General features: G+C 43.7%; 1 protein-coding gene across 2 annotated transcripts in view; it reads left to right on the plus strand.

Moving 5' to 3' along the window:
• LOC142954349 (MICOS complex subunit mic25a-like) overlaps positions 1–25,688 on the plus strand; it is a 78,808-nt gene that overhangs the window by 40,655 nt on the left and 12,465 nt on the right. The window contains exons 7-8 of one of the 2 annotated variants that reach the window (XM_076095294.1): positions 7,545–7,680; positions 9,338–11,053. In XM_076095294.1, coding sequence (XP_075951409.1) covers positions 7,545–7,680; positions 9,338–9,385 — 184 coding nt within the window. In that variant the 3' untranslated portion in view covers positions 9,386–11,053. Of the gene's footprint in view, positions 1–7,544; positions 7,681–9,337; positions 11,054–25,688 lie in introns of those variants that run through there. The other variant, XM_076095295.1, reaches the window with a different exon arrangement.

A 25,688-nucleotide genomic window follows, 5' to 3' on the forward strand; every position in this document is an offset into this window, starting at 1 on the left:
GAATGGATTCATTAGTAGTATAGCATTTGAAATCATGCTTAAATCACATATCTGCTATCATAAATTCCTGTAGTTGGTTTGCGTGCTTTCAGACCACAAATGAACCTCACCAGAGTCCGCTTGGAAGCAAACCTAGACCCTCCTTTTTCAAGCGGTCTTGGTTCGGTTGTTGGTCAGCACCAGGGTCCGGCCCGAACAAACCGTACCAATAGGTCTAATGGACTTGAGTTCACTTTTAACCGAACCAAACGGGTTAGGAGTGCACCATTAGCAGTGGACTCTTGCAGCAGGCCGTTCTGGAACTGGCCGACATTTAGACTGCATCGCATACCTGATGACCACTTGGCAAAGAAACTTTAGCATTTGCTAACTTGCCAGGCTTTTGCCTAGCGTAATTACAGATAGAGCGAAAGAGACATGGGGATGGAAACGGTTGTCTTTTTAGTCTCGATACATTTTGTGTGTGAGAGAGTGAGGGAGACAGCCCTCTTCTTCAGAGTTGAAAGTAATAGAACAAGAGCGAGACTGAGACGGACGAGGCAGATACCCACGTCAAACCGCTCGGGTCAGTTTCCAAGGCATTTTAACAAGGCCAGCTGTCTCTTACAGACGTAGTCGAACTAGCGTTAATAGCCGGGCCTTTGTCAGATCCTCCCAGCCTGTGTCGGATGATACCAGCCTACGGAGATCACTCAGCGATAAGGCTGGAAACATTGAGAAGCGGAGTCCAAGTTAAAAGGCAGACTACTTGGCCATTGTTGTTGTGCTGTACGAGAGAAAAGCAAACCAAAAATTTTAAAAGTGTACATTTCATGCCATTACACTTTCAACTGTTTGAGGGGAACAGTAAAAAGCAGCTTGTTTCGGATGGAAAGGGAAAAAGAGAGACAGAGTGTGTTAAAGCAGCTTTCCACATGGACTCCGATGGTAAAATGAAGCCCACAGCACCTCCAAATGTATTCACACCCTGCTTTAATTCACAGCTGTCATTACAAAGTATTCATCACATACATATTATTTAGGACATGTTATGACTATTTAAATTATTTCCTGAATATGACATGCCAAACTTACTGACTATAAGAAATAAATATAGTTGATATTGTTACATGGGGGCCTATAGGATAGAAAACCCTGAGATACTGTACAGTATTTGTTACACAATGTATCAGACTGTTAACACCGTTTCTGAGCAGCAAAACACCAAAGATGAACTCTTTACAGAAACCCATTTTAAGGTAATGGAAATGTTCCTACTTGACGACCCGATAGCTGAGCGGTTAGGGCGCATACCACATGGGCGCAATTAACCCCGAGCAGCGAGTCCCCTGGACCATTTGCTGCATGTCTAGGGGCGGCTGTGCCTAAGTGGGTGGTGCAGCGTTCTTTAACCGAGAGGTTGGCGGTTCGATCACCGGCTTCTACTCTAATCGAACCCCAAGTTGGTCCCCGGACACTTCACAAAAATCCGTCCTAAAATGCTTAGGATGGAGGTCTAATTTCATGCATGCACCTGTACGTATATGACGACCGTCATTCAAGTTCAAGTCGTAGCAACGATGCAAGTTCATTAGAGCTAATTAAAAGAAACTGCAAAAGGAGTGACAAAAGTGCGAGGCATTGGGAGAATAGAAGTACCCTACATCCACTTCAATGTTTACGAGAGACACAGTGAAGTCTGAGTACTAGCATAGAGAGGAGCCTCTCCACCCGGCTGTGATGGGAATGGAGGGATGGGAGAGTACGAGTGAAGGAGTGTGGAGATACAAGATAGGGGAGAAGAGGATGTGTGTCCTCAGTCAATTGAAAAGCTGTCAGGGTGCAGGTGCATACAAGCAAGAGATAAGAGGCAACTCTGTCTGTCTAGCTGTTTTCCTCTTCACCTCTCCTGCCCTCCTTCTCCCTTGCTATCATCTCTCTTTTTCTCTTTACTTCACCAACGCACCATTATTAATCAAGCTGGTAATGGCAAAGCAGTCTGTTCAGGAGTTCTGACCCTTCGACACGTCAAATGCCATTTCTTGCCTCAACAGATAAGGATGGACCTGTTTTGCTCAGTCTCTCGTTCTCTATTCAAAGCTTTTTCCTCTTCACCAGGAATTAAACATTTCCTCATCATATGGGACCTATCCAATTTTAAGCAAATTAGTGGAAAGTTGCAATAAACAATGCTAAATATGTACATTTACGTGAGCTGGATTCAAGCTAACGGGAAAGCTTTAGATAAAGTAATGAATTTGTAAGATTTAAAGGTGCTTGTAGGCTTTGAACGGAACCAGGCTAGCTGTTTCACCTTACTTCCAGTCTTTATGCTATGCTAAACTAATCCCTTATTGGTTCCAGCTTCATATTTACTGTACAGACATTAGTGGTTTCAATCTTCTCATCTAACTCGTGGGGGGAAAAAAGCCAAATCCTGAAATGTTGAACTAGATTGTTTTTTTCCATTGATCTTGGATCAACAAATGCGGTTTTATTTCCTTTCCGTCGGCCTGAGTTTTTCACGTACACTTCCAATCATGGAATCCAGTATCTCTATCTTCAAAGCCCGAGCGACAACAGCAACAACAACCTCCTTGACAAACTGGCTTAGACACGGACTTCACAAGAGTTGTAAGGGGAGAAAGAGAGCAGAGTGTTTAACAGAATATCTGATGTTGATCCTGACAGTGTAGACTCAAGTTTATCAAGGCGAAGAGAACCGCCAGACTCCAGGAACAGAAGGCAGAGAAAGACAGGCAAAATGCTGAGGTTTAATGGTTGGGGACATGAGCATGATGTAGATGCCTGGCCTGAGAAACGCCCTCTACCTGATATGAAGACATTTCTTGCAGGACTTTTACTGATTGGAGAAAGTCAGTATGCAGACAAAATTAGAGATTAACTGACGGTTCTTACAAACCGCTCTCTTTTTCATTGCTCTCAGATTTTGATGCGCCCATAACCTTGATTTTTTTCTGATTTAAAGAAATATATAAATCTGTATTATCCTAGTAATGAAAGAATATGTCATTCAGCTGTATTTTATGTTATTGGAATGGCAAACTTGAACTTAAACCTCACGACTGAAGGACTCGAGAAGTTTTCATGATGAAACTTTCTGCACTAAACAGAGCCGCCTAAGATTCATCTGAGCAGAAAACTGTGGTTTAATCGGACATTAAACCCCAAAATGAATATTTGTGCATTAAGTCGCTCACCTTGTGTCACCTTCAGTTCTTTAAATAATACTTTGGATCACGCAACTCGTGCTGTATAATCCGAGTCTCATTTATCCAGTAGTATTCTCAGTCCTTCCTAAACACATGCATTTGCGCTAAAACCTTCCTATTTAAAACACTTGCTTATTAAAAGACTTGCGCTAGGGCAGGCATCCTGCGGCATTTCTTCAACAATCACAGCGTTCATCTGATCTACATCACGGTTGGCGGGTGTATTGCTGGGAATTGCCAAGGACGTGCAGAGTCAAATATGGTGCAATTTGGATACGTCAACATCAATAAACTTTGAATAAACAAGCGATGGCGCTCTGTGTGGGGGGGTGGGGCTTAGGGTCTCTGCGGACTGAGTCGTGCATGTCATCCTCAGTGGGGCTTTACAGGTCTGGATATACTCGCGTTACAACCAAACTCCACTTCCCCCTGGAGACAACGAGCGATGAGCGGTTTCTCGACAGAGCCGCTAGCAGCAATAACGAGAGCCAAGGAATCGGCACATGCTCCAAACAACCACGCCAAAAACAGGCACTGCACCAGTGTTGATAAATGTTCTAAATTTGTCATGATGCAGAAATATTGTTACCTGAACATTTGGAGATTAAAGATGTGAAAGCGCATAGCGCACTGGTTGGGATTGGTTGATGAAACTAGGGTTTTAATTCAATTGGATTGCAGTTCATCAGATTTCCGTCATAAGACGAGGCAAACCATGAGAGTTAAAAGTTGTGTTAATAACCATAATTGCCCTTTCTCCCCAGAAAATCTGACTTTTGCACTACACAGAAAAGTAGCTGCCAGAATGAGACAGGTAGTCGGCTATTTGAGATCCACTCGGGGAAGTGCCTGTACTGCGATTAGGGAGTTTTGTGCAACAACATTTTTTTTGTTCCACCTCTAATGTTTAAACACACAATGAAAGACGCAGTTGTTGTCATTGGAATGCAGAGCCAGGCACTGTAAAAAAAGAAAAAGTCGAGGAGACACTATATTCATACCGTGTCAAAACAAATACAACATATGCACAATGTGTCGACACACAAACACGATGTGCAGACTTTCCCAGAAGTTGTTTTGTAGCCTTCAAGTCAGTCACAATATTGGATTCTCTTTATTTTTCCTCCTCGGGCGCTGCTTCCCGTGAGATGTGAACACGATTTACTAATTGGTTGCCTGAAACTCAGCACAGATACCAATACTTTGTAGTTGACAGAACAGAAGTAAAATGGCATGTAGGACAAACAATGCCTCATATGTATAGCCAAAGCCATTAAGGAGAGCACAAAAAGAAGCATCAGTCTAACTCTGAGAGATGCATGGTTTAGAGGCGATAAAGGCATCTTCCTTGTCAGACTCCAAGCTTTTGCCAGAGGCTTTTGTAGTTGGTGTTGTTTTTTTGTGTCTTTTCCATTTTCCAATTCCTCCCCTTTCATGTCGCTCCCTCTCTTTTGTCTTGGTAAGCTGGTCGGCGTGGTCCAGAAGTCTGAGGCCTCTGTGTTCCGTACGCCTCCGCCCGCCGGAGATTAAAAATAATGGGCAGCACCATTAATTAAGCAACTAATCTTACTGTCTATGTTTTGTCATATTTACCGCTCACAGATGCGTGGAGAACTGTCTCCAAAAAATGTTTGCTCCCACACACCCATTAAAATGCTTTCGCAGCACAGACGCACATTAAAAACAACCCCATACGTGGCTGGACGGGCTGTCAGGGATGCTGCTTTGCTGCCCGTTCCAGCTAAAAAACCAACACCCCCCCTCCCCCCTACCTTTCTTTCTCTATATTTATTTTTGTAAGCGGCTCAGTTAATATTGTTGATTTAAGACCTCACCTTCAATTTGGTGTAGCATGTGGACAGAGCTTTAGCTTTTGCCGCGGCTGAGCCAATTTTCTGCTTCAAGCGCCTTTAATAAAGCACGCAGCGCTATCAGGAGGCTTTGGCTCTCCTGATGAAGGCCATTTATTTCAAATTAAAGGAGAGTTCCTTATCTTCGCCGGCCTCAAACGGCGAGAGAGATAAAGATGGCGAGCTTTGCGGTCGTCCTCACTGTGTTGTTAATGCAATGAGAGAGAGAAAAGGAAGGGGGCTGGGCGAGTGGGAGGCGTAAGAAAGGAGACTTGAGTTGGAGAGAAGAAAGAGAATAAAAGTGGGAAAAGGCAGATTAAACAGGCAAGATACACCATTGGAGGTGGGGGGGGGAGTAATCTGATAGGTTGTCATCTTTTTAAAATGGGTCTTGTGAGAGAGCCCCAAAAAACCGCTTCATTCCTTCCCTTTCACCGTTTTATCTCCCTTCCTTCCTTTATATGTTTTTCTATCAATCTCTGTTTATTTTCCTCTTTAACCTCCATCACCCATGCCCAGAGAAACTAAGTCTCTGCATCCATGATACCGATGATGCAGTGTGTGTGAGCGCCCGTGTGGATACGGATACGCTGTAATTGAAACGCGGGGGTCAGCTCTCCTTCATGAATCAAAGCCAAAAAGACCCTTTAATATGGCTTTCAATTAAAACTGTTGTTAAATGCTCCTCGCAGAGAGGGTGCGTACGCACAGCGCAGAGGGGATCAACGTGTCGGCGTGTAGGGAGATGTGTGTGTGTGCCCGCAAGTTTGTGGCGCTTTCATGTTTACGATGTACTACAAGTGTGTGTGTGTGTGTGTGTGTGTGTGTGTGTGTGTGTGTACGTTTGTGCACGTCCCTTTCCTATACCTGCGTAGGCGTGCTTAACTCGCTTGTCTCTGCTTCAATCAGTCAGAATCCATTACAGCGAGGCACTCGGGCAGCGAGCCTGTCATAGTTAACAATCGCACCGATAGACAGCCAAAGACCAATTATAACACAGCCCACATATCAAATTAAGCACGGCTCATTCAGTCGCTCAGAGCACACTTTTCTGCTGTATTTGATCAGGATGATCCTACCCACACAATTAAGAGCGATTTGGCGCTAATTGCACGATTTGGGACGAGGCACGTACGAAACACACCATAGGTTGTAAAACAGGTTGCAGTGGATGATGCTGTTAATTGTTTTCCATCTTTGTCTTGCCTCAATTAGTCAGACCTATCCTTGTGTGTTTGTTTTCTTACTCTTTTTTTTTTCTTCTTCTTTTAATAATTTTTATTTTGTTCAGCTGTGGCCTTAAGACAAGCATGAAGTCAGAGGAAGCTGTGAACTGGACCAGCCACACAGATCTTTTGAAGTCATATTAATGCACATTTCAGTGGCCATTCTCAAATTTGTACTTGGGTATTTATGTGGAAGGGGGAAACGTATATGTGTTGTTCTGTTAGGACTGGACAAAACCACATACATACCCACCATATTTAGAAAGTATCCAAATAGGAAATGGGAAACTCGAATATACTCTGGATTTGCATCAAATCACTGAATCAAGGCTCTTTGTAATCAAACATACTTCTTTATGAATGGCTTAACGAATTAGCAATGCTTTTAAGTTTTTGTTTGATTCATCTAAAATAGTCATTTTTGGCCCACTCGAGTGCAGTGGAAACGGGCCGTGAATGCAACACTGACATATCGCCTCCTTTTAAGTCAGTATGGCAAACTTGTTAGGATACAGTTGCTAATTTACACATCCAACAGTTACGGCACAACATTATCATCCATCTGGAGTTGTTGTCACCTGAGGAATGTATGCATGTTTAAGATGAACTCACCTTTTAAACTCTGGTCGCCACTTTGGACTCTCATTGGTCTCCAGCAACGACTGAGGCAGATATCTGCCTCCTTGTCTTCTAAATGCTCCACTGTGCTCACCAGCTAGTCGCTGACTTCGTCTGTCGGCTCTTACCGAGCAGGCCGCTTAAAGTCGGTTCTCAAAAGTTTTTTGCTGAAAACAGCTGCCTGCTGCAGTTGGAAACACCATGAGAGAGTTTCTTCTGCATGTATCTGATCCATTGTTCCATACAACAACATAGATTACAGCCTTTAAATAGACTTTTGTTTCCATCCTTTTTTCACATTCCCTCTTTCTCCGAAGAGCTGATGCGGTGCACTAAATGCTATCATCGTTTTTTTTTTCTCGCTTAAAGAACTCTGTTTTTTGTTGCAACCAATAAAAATCCTGAACAAAGCCAAGTGATGTATGAAACCCTGATCTACAGTACATTCACAAAGAGTGGATGTGACGCATCTGGTCCGATGTTCAGGCTTTAGATGTTGATCCTCATCAGTTGTTTGGTTTCATCCATTTTAAAGTGATTCTAGTTTTTTTCAGTGAGAAAAAGGGGATCGAACGTCCTTTTTGTTGTTGTTTTTTCACCTCAATAATTTCATCCTTCTGTCTTTGTGTGTTTTGCAGGTCTCGCAATACCGACCCGGTGTGTCTTGGCCTGCAGGCTCAGATCTTATCTTGCTACAGGGACAACGGAGACCAGACCCTCAGGTGTTCAGACCTGGCCAAAGAATACATGCGGTGCATCAACGCTGCAAAGAAGGTGAGAGCTTCTTTCAAATCGATAGGATTTTGGAATATAAGGGTCAATACAACAACTGTGTCAATCCTAGATCATACCTTAATTATGAGGATCGCTTTCTAAAGCCATATCAATAGCAACTTTCAAACCAAAAAGAATAAATACATGGTTATTATAATAATGCTAATAATATTTTATTAAATTGTACTTCACATGGCCCTTCAAAGAAGCAGGGGGGACATAACAATCCAGTCTGAGTAGTGTCTTTTGAAGTTTTCCACGGAGAGAGATGATATTTTCAGAGCAGCACACTGTCTGATGTAAAAGAAAGAAATTCAATTTTTCTCAAGTTCTCACGATTATTCAGGCGGGAGGGGGGAGGGGGGGGTTTAAAGACCCCCCAAAAAAATCTGATTGATCGGAGTTTGAGTGCTGTCACTTTAGGTTTTAACACAGAGAAAAATCTTGTCATTAGAAACGGCTTTCAGAGTGAGCGTCTGATGTAAAAGTATGAAATCCAAGTTCTTCGGCGCTACCAAACTTGTTTTCCTACTTATGCTGAAAATGACACCGTTTCAAAGGCAAACACAGTTCGGCTTGCTGTGACATAAGTCCTCAGTAGCAGTTCAGCTCGTCACCGCAGCCTTCACCCTTTCAGTTCTAATTTTAGGTAGTTTACAGACACACAATCATTTAAAGTAAGTGAGAAAGGAGAAAACAAAAAAGGCAGGTTGTCATCGGGAAAACACAAGCAGTACAACTCGACATTTTCCCTGACAACATTAATGTAGTATTTTCAGAATACGAAGCAACTGAAACACTGCCGGAATTGAAGAAAAATATGAATTCCTGAAAGCGGTTCACCTAATGTCAAATAAACCAGACGGGGTCGTCCAGTCAGACGCAGCGATGATGTCTGCAGTCTCATCATTAGAATTCTAGCAGAGTTTAACAGAAACCTTGCACTGTAGACTGTAGCTGTGTTTGAATAACCCCAAGGCTTCTTTTTATGTTCATGTGTGTTAGACTTTTGCATTTTTTAAGTTCGAAAACTCAACTATTAACCCGTGTCCCTCATCAAAGCAAATATTTATATGATGCTGATGATGTAATCCATTTTAGCTGCAACGTGAGATTTCAAATCTGCAGTGTTGTTTTGCTGTTTCACCTTGTAAATAGCACAACTCAATGACATGAAGCTATTTCCAGGCAGGCAGACATTATACTTATTCTGTGTTGTTACATTAAGCTGTGTGAGCTATTGGAGACTGATACATGGAGTCTTAAAACTGACAGAAAGTAGGAGGTTATCCGACAAGTTGGAAATATGGATTGTGAAAAGAAACGCACAGCTTGATGCTTTTCATTTAACCTCCAATACGTTTGGAAAATAGATTAAAACCTAACATTATATGTTTTATACTCTGTGTTTAGCTTCCTGCTCATTTTGCTTTCAGACTTTTTACTTTTCCTATTTCACATCGGTCTTAAGACACACTGATGTGATTTTTATTTTTTTATCAGGAAAGGGGAATAAAACAAAGTGAGGTGAAAAACCTGTAGATTTTGTTTCTTATGGCATTTACATTATTCAACAAACGGTATTATTTGTTTGAATTTACTCATAATATTGACTTGTCTGATAATCTTTTACTACATTTTCTCTACATTTTGACAGTCATGGGGCTCCATAGACGAAGCGGCAAACTGCATGACGTGTTACTAAAGTGATCTGGGTCTCATGTTGTTTTCTGACGCAGTATTAATTAAGGTGATGTAGGTATGTCTTCATCCATCCGAGTCAAGAAATCCGGCCTTTTTTTCCCCTCTTTGTCACTTTTTAGTTGTTTTTTTGTTTAAAACTAAGTTAAAAACACTGCTTACGCATGCACTCAGAAAAGTTTAGCCTTTGTACTTTCGCTTTCAGCATTCCACATTCCTCAATTGGATCCACTGCTGTATTATTCAAAAGCAAAGACGAGCTCCTCTCCTCAAGTATGTGCATCACTGCAGCAGTTTTAAGTTACAAATTCACAGAAAGTTAGAGAGACAAATGTGCGCGAGGGGAAGTTGGAGGCAGAGTACTGGAAGCTCGCCCTTCCAAAAGTTTGTACAGTAGAAGCATTTGAAGGTGTAGCTGCTAATCATGCACCCGGACAACGTATTACTCTGCCTCATGGTGCTCTCTGCTCACATCTCCACCTGCGTTGCTCAGGGGCACTGAGGCTTCCCCCTGGCATACAGTAATACAGCATGTGATAATCGGCTCGCTGAAACTTGATTCCTCCGCTCTTGTGCTGTGTGTGTGTGTGTGTGTGTGTGTGTGTGTGTGTGTGTGTGTGTGTGTGTGTGTGTGTGTGTGTGTGTGTGTGTGTGTGTGTGTGTGTGTGTGTGTGTGTGTGTGTGTGTGTGTGTGTGTGTGTGTGTGTGTGTGTGTGTGTGCACGGCTGCCTATACGTGTGTGGACGGCTGCCTATACGTGTGTGCCCTTTCAATCGCATCTGTAGCTTTTCTCTGTCTTGTATGAAACCCATGCAGACACAAACACTTTTATATACATACAGCTAAGCAGACTTTTGTTTTCTTGTATTTCTACACTTGAGGTGTGTGTGTGTGTGTGTGCGCGTGTGTGTAAGATCTTCTTTATCATATTAGCTGGTGTGAGATAACGAGGAGTGAAGTGAAGACTCTTTGAAGGCTGTCTTTAAAAGAGCACAGCAGATCATACACAGTGTGTGTGGTGTGTGTGAATAGCTCTACATTGCAGTCTGCTTTAACCTACACATCAAGGTCTTTCCTGCTGATTAGCCCCCGAGGCATCTCCCCGACTTTCGCCCAAGTTGAAAGTTTATAAAGTTCTTCTTCCTTTATGCGTCTTTAGAAGCTATCACCACTGATGACTTGTTGGGTTTTTTACGGAGCAGATTGTGAACTTACTTAATGTACTACGGCCTGACACACCGTGGTGTGTTCCAACCCATCATGTTGAACAAAATAACCGTGTAGAGCCAGCAGACTTGAATTAAATATAAATGGAATTGGCACAATTTTGCATTGGCCTCAAAATCTAATTTAAAATGATTATATCAGGACATTATAAATATAATTGTAGCTTTCTAGTTATGGTAGCATTAACAAACTACTTGTAACTAAGTCACATCTGACAATGGTAACAAAAAGAGAGCGCAATTAAATCCCGCCCACACCGGAGGGGAAAACAATTCACCGCTCTCCATGCACTTTGTATTGCGTGAAGGCGCCTCTTTGCCATTTTCAACAGAAAAATGCCCAAAAGCTGCTTTGTGGTGGGATGTACACAAGGCAAAGAACCCAGACTAAGTGTTTGTATGGCTAACTATATTTTATCAAGTAAAGCTAAAGCATTTTGACAGTTTGCTACTTGTGTTATAGTGGAATTTGTATACATCGGAAAGCTATGCAGTATTAGGTTTGCAAGTGCCTTAGCTAACTACGGTAGCTTGCTAACATTAGCTCTCTTATCAGCTAACTTGTCCAATTCCATCATCATTTCTGTTATCAGCTGCACTAAAATAAGCCCTTGACATGCGGAGAAGGACTTTCGGTTGGCCTCAAGGAGGTTCTGGCAAACCATCCGACGGCTCAGGAAGGGAAAGCAGGGCTTACCCCAGGCTGTTCTCAGCAGGGGGGGGGGAACTGCTGACCCGGACAGGGGACATCGTCGAGCGGTGGAAAGAGCACTTTGAGGAACTCCTAAACCCGACCAACATGTCCTCTGCAGAGGAGGCAGCGCCTGAAGATCTAGGGGGAGGCTCACCCATATCCCTGGCAGAGGCCGCTGAGGTAGTCAAAAAGCTCCTCGGTGGCAAGGCGCCAGGGGTGGATGAGATCCGCCCTGAGATGCTGAAAGCGCTGGACATAGTTGGGCTGTCCTGGCTGACACGCCTCTTCAATGTCGCATGGGGGTCGGGATCAGTGCCCATGGACTGGCAGACCGGGGTGGTGGTTCCCATTTTCAAAAAGGGGGACCGGAGAGTGCTCGAACTACCGGGGTATCACACTACTCAGCCTCCCGGGGAAGGCTTATGCCAGGGTGCTGGAAAGGAGGCTCCGACCGTTTGTCGAACCTCAGATTCAAGAGGAGCAATGCGGATTCCGTCCCGGCCGTGGAACAGTGGACCAGCTCTTTACCCTCGCAAGACTACTGGAGGGGTTCTGGGAGTTTGCCCAACCAGTCTACATGTGTTTTGTGGACTTGGAGAAGGCCTTCGACCGGGTCCCTCGGGGGTTCTTGTGGGGGGTGCTGCGGGAGTATGGGGTGCCAGACCCATTACAATGGGCGATCCGGTCTCTGTACGACTGCAGTAGGAGCTGTGTCCGCATTCTCGGCAATAAGTCAGACACGTTCCCGGTGGGTGTTGGCCTCCGCCACGGCTGCCCTTTGTCTCTGGTCCTGTTCGTGACTTTCATGGACAGGATATCTAGGCGCAGCCGGGGGGAGGAGAACGTCAGGTTCGGGGGTCTCGGGATCGCCTCTCTGCTGTTTGCAGATGATGTGGTCCTGTTAGCCTCCTCGGATCATGACCTCCAGCATTCACTGGGGCGGTTTGCGAGAGTTAGCACCTCCAAATCTGAGGCCATGGTGCTCTGCCGGAAACCGGTGGATTGCTCCCTCCAGGTGGGGACGGAGTGCCTACCTCAAGCGAAGGAGTTCAAGTATCTCGGGGTCTTGTTCACAAGTGAGGGTAAGATGGAGCGGGAGATCGACAGACGGATCAGTGCGGCTGCAGCAGTAAAGCAGGCGCTGCACCGGACCGTCTTGGTGAAGAGGGAGCTGAGCCGGAAGGCAAAGCTCTCAATTTACCACTCGGTCTACGTTCCTACCCTCACCTATGGTCACGAACTCTGGGTCGTGACCGAAAGGACAAGGTCGCGGCTACAAGCGGCCGAAATGAGCTTCCTCCGTAGGGTGGCCGGGCTCAGCCTTAGAGATAGGGTAAGGAGCTCGGTCACCAGGAGGGAGCTTGGAGTCGAGCCGCTACTCCTTCGCGTCGAAAGGAGTCAGCTGAGGTGGTTCGGGCATCTAATTAGGATGCCTCCTGGACGCCTCCCACTGGAGGTTTTCCAGGCACGTCCAACTGGGAAGAGACCCCGGGGAAGACCCAGAACACGCTGGAGGGATTACATCTCCCAGCTGGCCTGGGAACGCCTCGGGATCCCCCAGAATGAGCTGGAACATGTTTCCGGTGAGAGGGAAGTCTGGGTCAGCCTGCTTGGCCTGTTGCCACCGCGACCCGACCCCGGATAAGCGGAGGAAAATAGATGGATGGATGGATGCTGATGTTTTTAGCTAGCTACGGACATTTTGTTAGCGATTCGGTCCTTTGTTGCATATTGTGTAGCAGATTGCTTTGCCTTCTGGGAGACGGTGGTTTGGTTTCCCAGTATGACGCGTTGTGCCCTGTCTCTGTGCTGAAGATATCTGACAGCTAATGTTACAGCCTCACAGACTTAACACGACATGCTGCAACTAAGCCCTGACTGCTCAAGAGGTCGTAATTCAGAGCTGTTAAGATGACGAACCTAAACTAATGATGTGACATGCTAAGCCAGGGGTATTCAATTCAAGTTCAACAAGGTCCAGTTAGAGAGAATTTCCTCATGCAAAGGTCCGGAACATCACAATCATGTCTGACTGGCGCTATGATTTGGTCCCATATATATCGAATTAGCCAACAGTTGTATTAACGTCTGTATGTAGTCAACAACTGACTGTCAAATACAATAAAGAAAGTTAAATTAAATAATATCTCAACAATATTTATTGTCAGATTTCAAATTAAACTGGATGAATTATGAATAATACTCTAATAATAAATAAATGTAACGGAAAGGTTTTGAAGAATCTTAAAGCATCTTAAAATAAAGTACTTGATTTTAGAAAAATGTATTTCACTGAATTGCCCTGCAACATGACATTCAGTTCATTGAGGTGTGAAGTGATGTGAATCAAAAAAGCCACGATTTTATATTTTTCTCATCTTGTAATAAGATGAATTAGTGTGCATGGACTTTATGTGTGGTTATTTAACCACTTGTTTCAGCTCTATTCTCTCTGTTAACATCATTGCTGGACAGTGAATTCATGTGTTAGGGCTCTTAGATTGTTTTATCTGTGACTTTATTTTGGATGTGAGAGGGTACGTTTTACCCAAACTGCCCATGGGAAGAATTCACCTATACGAGTCTGTCCATTATTGGTTGAAGACTCTGGTCTCTCTGGTCTTTCTGACCACTTTCCTCTTTTTGGAGAACTTCATGTGAAATAACTTCTCTGACTCAAGTAGTTCTCTTACTCTTCGTTCTATTTCCTCGTCTCTCCCCTGTGTGTGTAAATCTCACTGGAGTCGGGGAAACTTGTCGGAATACACATTTGATTGGCTGAGTAGCATCACGTGATGTGATTTACAACGCATGTAATTGGTCGGTGTGTTTCCTGCACAACTGTGCAACGAGTGCCGTAAATAATACAAGCGCTCAGTCAAACTTTTATAATTCTCAATTATCTATCGGTTTTAGGTTCCAGGGTCCGGACCACGGTTCACCTATTAGTGACCCTTGTGCTAAGCTAAAGATGTAAAAGGAATATTTTCTAGCCTTCTGCTAGCTAGCTAGAGACGATTGAAAATAGAGCTACGTAGCTAGCTGCTAGCATAGCTAGAACAAACAGAATGGGAAGCGCCTTTGCCCGGGAATAATATTTACACCAACTAGCACAGCAAGTTTAACATTACCAGACAAACTGTAAAGTCTGAGAAAAGTGTTCTCTTCAGTTATTTTGGTAAAAAATAAAATATATATAGCACCTTGCTGAATTTCTATTCAAACAGTCACCTAGCCTGACAGCTGTGAGCATAAATAATAACAATATTCTTTGTTCACGTTCAGAATTTTTGGCCGACTTGGCAACTTTCTCACTAGATTTAGCGACGTTTGGAGCTAAGGCGGCTAGCTACTTTCATTGGAAAAGACTTTTGGTTGGAAACTTTCAAAAGCTAGCTTACTCTTGCTGGTTTCTCCAATGTTGCCTACCCCAGCTTTAATTAATCACTAATTAATAACGAATCAGTAACTGAGTAGTCATTTTTTAGGTTGTTCACTGAGCTTAATAGTTTCTTGTGTGCTTAAGTTTGAATCCAGCACATGACTTTAAGAGCATCACACCTTTTACGTTTCCTTTCTGTGTTGTATAACAGAGGAATGCAGCAAAAAAAGTTATTACATTTTATCATTTATTAAAACATAAATGTTTGAGTCCAACAAACCTTGGGGAAATATTTTGTACTTCTTTATAATGCATATTAAATGAGTGCATCATAAAGAAAGTCGGTGCGCTTTGAGCCTGGGGAAAATTAGTTTTAATTTCCGTTTACACCCTATTTATAAGATGTCTTCTGTATTACGAATTTAAGTGTTAATCCCTTCAATTGGCCTACTGCTTATTTAACTAATCAAAAAGTAAGAATGAAATGGAAAGCTTCTGAAGGGAGAAAGCAAGACAAATGATGTCCCTTCATTCCTCAGCTTTTTAAACGAGGGAGAGATGATATTATCGGGACTAAATGTGGTCCAGTTTTGTTTTGCTTTGTATTTGCCGACTCAACTGTGATGTGTTTTGATCAGTGTCACAGCGGGTCAGCGGACAGGCCTGCATATCACAGACGTCTTCCTGCTGCGTTACGCTGCCGTCTTTATGCGCACTTGTGTACATGCGTGTGTCTGATGGCAAATGAGGGGAGGATCCCACAGAGCCCGCAGAGACCGAGCAGACGACTTCTAGTCATTATCCTCTGGGAGGCCGAGCCTGACGTGGGCAACGCTACATGTAACGCATACACACCGTCCAGACGCTCGGTGGGATTCTCCAGGCATTTATCTGCACTCTCAGATGTGAACACACACTGACACACTGACTATATGCCCGGCAGGATTCTGCAGTCATTTAGTGCCAATCCCAGAGAAAAGCCTGGCTTTGATGCTGATCGGCTCCCAGTGAAGAGAGGGGAGAAGAGAGAGAAATGGTGACAGAGAGATATAAAGAGAGATTTGGAAAGGATGGAGAAAACACCTGAGCGGAGAGGAGACAGAGCAGGTGAAGGATATACAGTGAGTAAAAACAGCAGAAGAGATGAGTGCTACAAGCGGCATCTCCGAAACACAGACGTATACTGTGTGTGGAATTACAGCGAGGTCGGGATCTGGCCAGCTGTACAGTTGAAACCTCAGGAACTTTAAACGTTATTTTCCCTTTCAGCAAGGCCAACTACTGAGGCACACACACACACTCACGCATATATATCCGATGCCCTGCTGTGGAGTACAGACATGCCTGGCTTTGGGGTCTAATACCAAGGAAGTTACTCCTCAAGTTAAAAGCTGCCTGTCAGACGAGAGAGGCAGAGAAACTGAAGCAACCAGAGAGAAAAGTGCTGGGGAGCAGCAGGTTGATTGAAAAGGAGATTTGAAAGTATGTGTTCTCAATAGGGGTGAGCCTGAATAGTCGACTATTCAACATGACCAAAATCAAAGAATGGACCTCCATTTATTAATCAGAGCCCTAACAGAAGAACGTAGGGCTATCAGAGGCTGGAGATATTTTGAATTTATGAGCGATTCTCTAAAATCAGCTGGGGGAGGCACGTAGAAATAGCTGTTGACTGTCCCTTCCCTCTTGTTTCCCTTCTGTCTGTGGATTGCTTCAATTTGGGACAATGGAATTAGGACCTGCTCTGGTCCCGCCAATGTCAACGCAGATTAGTGGCACTAATAGGCCATCACTCATTTTTCGTTTCCACATTTATGTTTAAAATAAAAACGTCAATTTGAATAGCTTGTATGCATGATTATCATGCAATTGACAGACAATGTTGATATTGGCATCAGCTGACATGGTATGTTTATAAATGGCAGTGGCACGGCCTCCCTGCTCACTGTACCTTGCACATGTTTGAAATAAAAACATGAATATATGAACCTGTGTATTATTTGAATAGCTTAGTATTGAATGCACAATAAAGAAGTATGTTTATACACGGCACTAGGTCCAGTTTAATATAAAACACAATTTTATACAATATATATAGTCGGGGGTCCCTGCTCTCTATCAGTTTGGGGGTCCTTGGCCTGAAAAACGTTGAAGACCCCTGATCTAGATCAATAAATAGCACTACAGGTAAGATGAAAAACATAAAATATATTTATAGGGTGAACTGTCCCTTTTAAGGAGACGTAGAAATAATGAATATCAAATGAAAATGAGGCTGAATATTGTTTTTGGTGCTCCGGAGTGCATGTGTGTTATCTGTTTTATTGATTTATTACAAATTTACTCTCGTGTTTTGTAGTCTCTCCTTCCCTATGTGCTCCCGTAAACTGTCCAAGTTGCTGAACTCCCCGGTCCCTGACAGCCTCAACGAGATGCAATAGGGAGTAGGAGGACTTGCTGATGAGATGTCAGCTTTGTCAGCTATCGCACTCTAACCCATTCTCCAAAAGTACCCAGTGCATTAAGATTGACTGTCCCTCTCCTGCGTGTCAGGCATTCATTTACACCTTTTAATTCCCCCCTCCTTGTACTTAGCTAATGATTTAGCTTGTTGGACTGTTCAGCCGTTGACAGTCATTACCACCCGGGGCTGGTACGAACAGCGGAGGAGTTTTGACTGACGACATGTCATGTCTGCTGTCCGTCAGATGCCACTTAACAGTTTTATTAAGTGCTGTGTTAAGACGGAGTTTTACTCAAGAGTGGTAGAATTTTCTCCCTAATCACATTTAAAATCCGGCTAAACTTTACATAAGAAAGAAAAAGAAAAAGTTACGAGCCACCACCTGTATAAAAGAACAAAATACAATCCGACAGCCTTGCAGTGAATCTTTTGTGAAGGTTCTAGGTTTTAAATCCATTATGTTTCATAAATGTAAATGTCATTGTAAAGACGACACAGGGCAAACTTTTTCGTTGCTGTTTGGTAGGCGGAACAAAACGACCGAAAAAGTATCTCTAATTGATTATCTTTGGCACATCTCTGATGTCGGTGGTATCGACGGATGTACTGCATTGCAGTTATGTGCCGAGAAGTGTTTGCAATATTGTGTCCCTCTCATTTATGTAAATGGGGGGGGGGGGGGGGTGGCCGTGCATTTGAGCAGGGCAGTTTTGTAGTTAATGCAGAGGAGCTTTCCTGAGACCCACGCAGGGATGGTTTGGAATTCTTTTTAGGAGCGCGGTTGTGATTTGAAATGGCCAGCCTGTTGTCCAGGAGCCCGTGTGCCGTTACCGAGGCATGCTTAGTGCGCAAGTACGATTCCCGTTGGACGGCACACCAGAAGATAAGGGAAGAGAGAAAATGGTTTCATCAAGATTTGATAAGCCCATTCTCAGAGGAAAACCCCATTGACAATACTGATGATACATCTGTATCTGTTGCCAATCTGTATGCAAACTGACTCTCACAGAGCCAGTGAATCACAGCGGTATAAAACCTGCTATTGATTTCTCTTACCTTCAGTTTTATTGTTGATTGAACGGGAGTCATGCCGGTACAAAGATCACAGCAGCTCAGCTTCTCTGCCAGTAGAAAAACAAACTGAAGGAAGAAATACAAAGACATGGCTTTGAAGAAGTAAAAAGCTCATGTCGTAGATAACCAGAGATCTAGAAACTGTTACATAGAGGTGGTAGATATGAAAGGCCGATAAGACATCAACGGAAAGGCCTTGAGAAACACTGGACGTAGAAAGAGAAAAAATAGATGGGAAGCAGAGGAAGAGAGCACTAAAGCGTGACAAGAGGGCACAGCCAGAGAAGAAACGATTAGGTCCCAAGAGAAGGCTGAGATTAAATGTCGACTGGCAGAAGCTGTTGATCAGTTTATGTGAAACGAATAATGGAGCGGACTTCCTTCTACAGGCTGATTGAAAGAGAGTGAGAGAGTTCAGGAAAAAGGAGAAATTATAAGAAAATAAACCGGAGGAATGAATGCGAGGAAGGAAGAGGAGAAAAATATGAGGGTAAGAAAAGCAGTTGGGCTTTGAAAAACAGCAATTAGAGAAGCGATGGGGAGGAAATGGGGAGATGTGAGGAGAAAGTGATGAAAAGGAGGAGGTGGACAGTTGAAGAACGGAGGTGGAGGCAGACGAGGGATGATGGGGAAAAATATGGAGGAGAAAGACTTGGACAGATGCGCTAGAGGGGAGAGAAAGAGGGAAGGGGCACGAGGCTCATGTCACAAGGGAGAGGATGCCGGGAGAAAAGGGTGAGTATCGGGGAGGTAAGAAGGGAAGATGGGTGGATGCCGTGAAGACATGGTAAGTGGTTATGGAAGAAGGGTTAGAGATGGACGCAGGATGTTAAAGATGCAAAGGGAGGAATAGATGGTGGGCCCCTCAGCAGTCAACACTAATGAAGAAGAATGAGCGGTTTCAGCTGCTTGCTGGACCTGCTACTGACCACACACACACTTTCACTGACGTACTCCTCGATTTCTGACAGAAAATTTGTGAAGCGCAGAAGTAGTCAAACTCCACGTTCACCTCATTGGTATGCATGAATAAATATTACAAAGTGTCTTGTAGCTTTCTCTAAACTAGGCCTAATTAAGGAACAGTTTCCCCCAATTTTTTATATTTGTTCGGAGAGAACCCGTCTCAGATTAAACACTCATGCGTAGGGGTTTCACACCAAGCTCCTAAATTAGAGTAGGTTGCTTTAATTGGGGATAAAGTCTTGCAGCGTTTTTATATCTTCTTTCAAAGCGCAGAACTTTTCTACAAAGTTGATTCACCGCGGAGCAGATAGCACTTTTTTATCCTTTGACATTCTATTTGTGGCTGTGCTTTAACCCAGCGTGACTTCCTGCCCACTGGAGAAAACGGCAATGAAAATCTTGAATCTTAACAAATTGTTCAGTAGTAGTTTACCACCGTTTTTGCAAAGGCGTCGAATCCATTCAACAAAAAGGTAATGTTGATTTGGAGCACATTTGAGTCATTCTCTTCTGCTCTCAGTTGAAGGTCTGTCTGTGCCTCATTAGCTGTGACTGCCTTCAGACAAGACAAGAAAAAGCTTTAAGGAATAATCTTTGCTTTATTTCTTTTCCAGCCAAGCTCACAGTGTTGAACAAAAGTTGACTTAACTTGCCAGAACACAGCATTGCAAATGCTTAGAGTAGTTTTATTTCCCATGTGTTTTGGATACTTGGAAGTGGAATAGTACCTAGGACGACATCTTTCTTTTTTTTTTTTCCAACAAGTTGTGTTTGTCAACAAGATAATTAGCTGTAATGGATTATAAAGTGCTGCAAGAACGAGTCCGAAAACCTGGACAATTAGCATTTTTGCACTTCTGGTTCCATCGTCTCGGTCTGAGGTTAACACGAGTTTAAGAGATTTGAAAGTTTTGTTCTACAATATGAAATACGCCAGTAAATACCCCCCTCGTGAATTTTGAGGCATTTACGTGTCTTGAAAAAGGTGGTTGCTAACAAGTGGCCGAATGAGTCTAGAAAACGTCATCAGGCCGACGTGTCCGCCTTCACAACTTCAAAAATCATCAAAGTGGTGTTCGTATGCAAAAATTCCATTGGATTTTCGTCGAGGGAATCAGGGCAACGCTAACTTCCGGGGTTTGGCCTCCAACAATACGTCATCCCTGCACCACTCTATTGTTGTACTGTCAATCTAAGGCGCGTAGTGCATGGAACATTGCGTACGTGGCCGTTTTTTAAGTGCACAAGTCACCGGCTCACGTGCCATTCCTGCGGCACATGCGCATCATGGATATATACAGACAGAAGGTCAAGGAACAGTTGATGGTTGCACCGATCCACAGATAATATTGCTGCTTATGTGGAGCTTTGATGCTCTGACTGGTGTCAAGATGCTGCCAGTGCGGGGGCTCAGATGGAAAACAATGAATGCAGCAGAGCTGGCACTGTTTTCAAAAAAAAACAATCAGGACTGAACGAATTAGAAGTCGCATGTAATGTTTTCCAATGTATTTGAATGTTATCCACATAGCCTAATGCTAAATGAGCCTGTGGAATTAACGGTGTTTCATTCCCGGGCCTCTGCTCACTGGGTGATAAGCCAACAGGTAGTCTGGTGGTAACTTGGAACAGCAGCAGTGAGTGAACCGTCCGTTTCTGCTACGGCGGTTTTGAATGGCCTCCTTGAAGACTTATTTTTTTTTTTTTTTTTTTGATACCTGTAATTGTTTCAATCCAGTTTTGGCAACTAAACCAGGGAGATTGTCTCCAGGCTCTGTTGAGCTAACAGTTGACATCCGAGTTGTTGTTGTGGTATTAAACTGAAATTGTAATACGGTGATTACAGATCGAATGTAAAAAAAAAAAAAAAATGTTGAAAAGTGACAATACTAGTGTGCAGGTGTTTTGATGTACGTCATACAGCGGTAGTGTGTTGCCCTTTAAATGGACCGCCAATGCGTCATAAATGATTATCTGTATTATTGTTAAATTCATCTCTTTGACTCAACAAGTATACTTGAGCCATTCTGGACGTGGTTCAGGTGACTTTTAAACAATATACAAGCTTCAGATCGATGATCCATCGTGGCTGATTTTTCATCATGGAGCCGCGCTGGCTTTGGTTTGGAGCCTTTAACGGTGGAAGGTGACGCTCAGATGCTGCAGTCGTGTGTGTGTGGGCGTTCAGGGTCGGTAATATTGTGTGTGTGTGTGTGTGTGTGTTGGGTCCACTGAAGAGTTTGATGTTTCTGACTGTTAAAGGCTGAGAGATGTTTTATCAGAGGGATAGAGTTCAGGACGGTCATTAATTAATGTCAGTGTGAACACAAACAAACAGCAGACCACAAGAACTCACATGAACCTGTGAGTCCAGTTTTCAAACAGGAAGGCAAAAAGCTAATCGAAACAAACGAAGACATTTTATTTCATAAGCAACAACAGGACACATTGTCTCCCTGTATGCTGAACGTAGACTGTATATAAGAAGTGGACGTAGTCATCGTGACGTCAGCCATTGGTTTGTAGACCGACGCTTTGAAGCCTCGAGTTCGGCTACTTCCGCGGCCATCTTGGATTACTCTACATGGACCATCATTTACTAAATGAACATCATGTTGTATTGAAGAAGACTTGAATCTAGAGATTGAGACCATAAACTCATGTTTACAATGTTTACTGAGGGAATAAATCAAGAGAGAAGTAGAGTCATTTTCTCATAGACTTCTATACAATCAGACTTCTTTTTGCAACCAGAGGAGTCGTCCCCTGCTGGTCAGTAGAGAGAATGCACGTTTAAGGCACTTCCGCATCGGCTTCACTCGTCGGAACCAGAGGTTGCCGCCTGGTGTCGAAGCGCCCATAATGAAGGAGGTTAATTCTATGAGGAAGCTGAGAGAATGTGTCAAACACCGTCTTACTGCTCCTGTGTATGGTTACTGTAGCTCAGTGGTTCCCAAAGTGGGGGTCGCGACCCCTAGGGGGGGCGCGGTGGTACTACAGGGGGGTCGCGGCTTCATCACCAACCCACACACACAGACGCACACATACACCGGTAAAACAATATAAAATAACCGACGTGACATGCACTGTGTTCCAACCACGCCACCAGAGCGGCTCATGTCACAGACCGACTGTGGCAAAACCAGCGAGAGCGAGAGCGAGAGCGAGCGCGCGCGAGCGAGAGAGCGAGCGCGCGCCCGAGCGAGAGAGCGCGAACGAGCGAGGGAGAGAGAGAGTGAGGGAGCGCGAACGAGAGAGAGACACACAGCGACACAGAGCGAGAAAGATACGGAGCGACAGAGAAAGATAAAGATAAGAGAAGGAAGTATGTACAAAGATGGACAGATTTGTGACTGGTCTAAAGCGCAAATCCGATGGAACTTCTGTTACAGCCGCAACAGGCGACGCGACCACCTCGACAACGCCTCAAACTAAGGTACCTCAGTACCACAGAGGAAGAGCAGTACATTGACATGACATCTGACTCAACAAGGAGACTACAGTTCACATCCAATTCACTGGCTGTGTTTTGGATTGGAGTGGAGAAAGACTACCCACTACTAGGCCAAAGAGCTATGGGCATACTGTTGCCTTTTGCCACATCCTATTTATGTGAAACAGGGTTTTCTGCAGTTGCTGCAATGAAGACCAAATACAGATCAAAGTTGAACATTGAGAATGAACTGAGAGTAGCTATCTCCAACCAGCAACCCCGCTTTGACAAAATCTGTAAAGCAAAGCAAGCCCACACCAGTCACTGATTGATATATATGAATAGGAATATACATAGGAATATGATCACAAAATAATATGGTCCATGTAGACCTGCACACCTTGTTCATAATTGTGTTATTTTATTGTTTGAGAAAACCTGCTGTTCAATGTGAGGAAATACAGTATATGTTGTTTGCACTTTGTTTGAAATTAAGTTAATTGTATTTACAAATTATTTTATATATTTTTTATTTTATATATATTTTATTATTGCTATTTTTTTTCCCAGTTAAACAAACTGAAGAATAAACTGTGAAGTGATATGTACTTATTTTAGAAAGAAATAAAAATATTTTATACAGTTCATGCATTATAATGCAATTCATTAAAAACCAAGAAAAATTTGGGGTCGGGTTGCGGGGGGGGGGGGGGGGGTCGTCCAATGTTCCTATATCATCAAAGGGGGTCTTGACAGAAAAAGTTTGGGAACCACTGCTGTAGCTGAACATGTATTATGGCTGCACGATATTGGAAAGAAAACTGACATTGCAATTGATTTTCTGCGATATCAGATATCTGTATGAAAAAATAGCCCAAAACATGCATACATACCACACACTCAAGTACACTTACAATCAGCTCCAGCGGTTTGTTGAGAAAAGTTTTTGGCAGTTGGTTTATCTGATTTTTTTCGTCAGTTTGTTTTCGCTGTAGTCTCTTTTTTTAAAATCTATCTTTAATGAATCTTCCTTCATCTGTCAATTTTGTTTTTCTGCCTCTGCTTCCTTTAAACCAACACCTTTCATCTAGCTCCTTCGTCTGTCTGCGGCTCTTTTTTCCCTCTTTCCTATGTGTCGACTCCCCTCTCTTTGTCTCTCTTGTCTTCTCCTATCTGTTTCTCCTCTCTTCTCTTTCCTTCTCTCTCTCTCCCTGCTCTGCAGTTGACTTATTGATTTCATTTTCATACTGTTGGCAGTTGTTCCCTCTGTCATCTACCATCATCGTTGCCTCCTTTCACGCCAGCATTGATCATTGTACAGCCGATCACAACCAATCACCGGCGAGCGTCATTATCTGCTCTTGCTCTTTTTTTCTTCTTCTTTTGTTGCTCGTCTGTCTCGTATTGTGTGCTCCGTGGGTTATATTTTCGAATCTAGCCATTCAGCACTCCGGTGAAATAACACCCCGGTACATTTAAGTATTTAGGTAGTGAATTAGGCTTTCTTTTTTTCCTCTCTCTTTAAGTTTTGGGGGGGGGGGGAATGTACAAACTCAGATGGAAAGCTGAGAGGTTTAAAAGAAAACCACATCACAAACCTTTCATAATAAATGATCACAACCTCACTCTTCTTCTAGCAAAGAAATGAAACTTTTACCGTCTTTGACAGTGAATACACATGGAACTTTCTCTTACTTTTTCTTTTCCGCCCCCATCCTTACTTTCTCTCGCTCCCTCCCTCCGTGTTTTTACTCTCCCTGTCTTTTGTTGCGCCGCAGTGTCCGATCGAAGGCCACATCAAACCAAATCCAGAGCCTCTGCTTCCTCTTTTATCTGCCTCGTGGCCCCCGGTGGCCCTCAGACGCCTCAGAGCTTTCAAACGAAGGGGCGAGTCGGGGGGTAGTAGTAGAGTCGAGGGTACTCGCAACTGCCTCCTGAGAGGCATTTTCATCAGCTTTTGTACACCTCGCTGACCTTTCTGAGCGCCACCACGCCCGTCGGCTCGCGACACGAGACCCCCTGCCCCCTCTCCTTCTTTCTGCGTTCTCTGGCGGGGGGTCCCGATAACAATTCAACATAGCCCTGTATTGTGTTCCGTTGAAAGCCGCCCTCGGCTGCATAAGCAATTGACAGACTCAGTAGTTGTTGTTTTTTTTCCCAGGCGCATTTCACACCAATATTCTGGTAAGCATTGTATCGCCCCCTCTCTGGCACGCTTAGCAAGAGGTTTTGTGGAACCAAGACCACCAGCTGGGATAAGAGAGGACAGCAGCGGGGCTTTTAGGTGGCTTTTTCACTGGCTTTTTTTTTTTTCAGTGCCTCAAAGCAGCCCGCAACATTATCGGAACAGTCCACTTTATACCAGCCTCTCTTTTGTGTCCCGTTGTCACTCAATTCGTCCGTCTACCCCACCTCCTCTTTTTCTTTATGAATCGAGGCCTGCCTCTCCTTTGTGATTGCTCTCCAATTCACACCATGTACTCCCAAAGAGATCGATTTATTTTTTTCTCTCTCTCTGTCTTTGGACTTTTTGTAAATAAATAAATGCCATTGTGTCATTGTTTTCTCTCAGAGCTGTGTTGACAAGTTCTTTCTTGTTTATAGTGGTACTGTAGTTATTTAAAATTCTTTGTCAAGCCAATGTACCAAAGGCAGCTGCATACTTGCATTGCACGAAAACAATGATTCATGTATGCGTCACTTGTGGTGGGTGGTTTTGTCCAATAAAATCGAAATATCTTCATCTGTGCTTCCAGTTGATGTAGTTCAAAGTTTTGTCCTGCAGTTAGCCTCAGGTTAGTCTATCTGCTATGCCGCCGCCCCCCCCCCCCGGCTACATAGTGTATTCAGTGTCCAGTAACTAGGGATATATTCTCTTTCCAGTGCTTTGAACACAAAAGTATACTTATGCCTATCACAACTCTTCTCAGTAACATAACAAGACGAAGACCCCACAGCCATGCTAGTGCCTCTGTTAGGCTGTACGTATAGGCACAGCGGTGCTTTGCGCTAACTGCTAATATCAGCATGCTAACATGCTCACAGTGACAACAAAGCTTTAGCAGGTA

This window comes from Anarhichas minor, unplaced genomic scaffold (assembly GCF_050575085.1).
Source record: "Anarhichas minor isolate MPS153535 unplaced genomic scaffold, ASM5057508v1 ptg000020l, whole genome shotgun sequence".
NCBI classification, from domain to species: domain Eukaryota; kingdom Metazoa; phylum Chordata; class Actinopteri; order Perciformes; family Anarhichadidae; genus Anarhichas; species Anarhichas minor.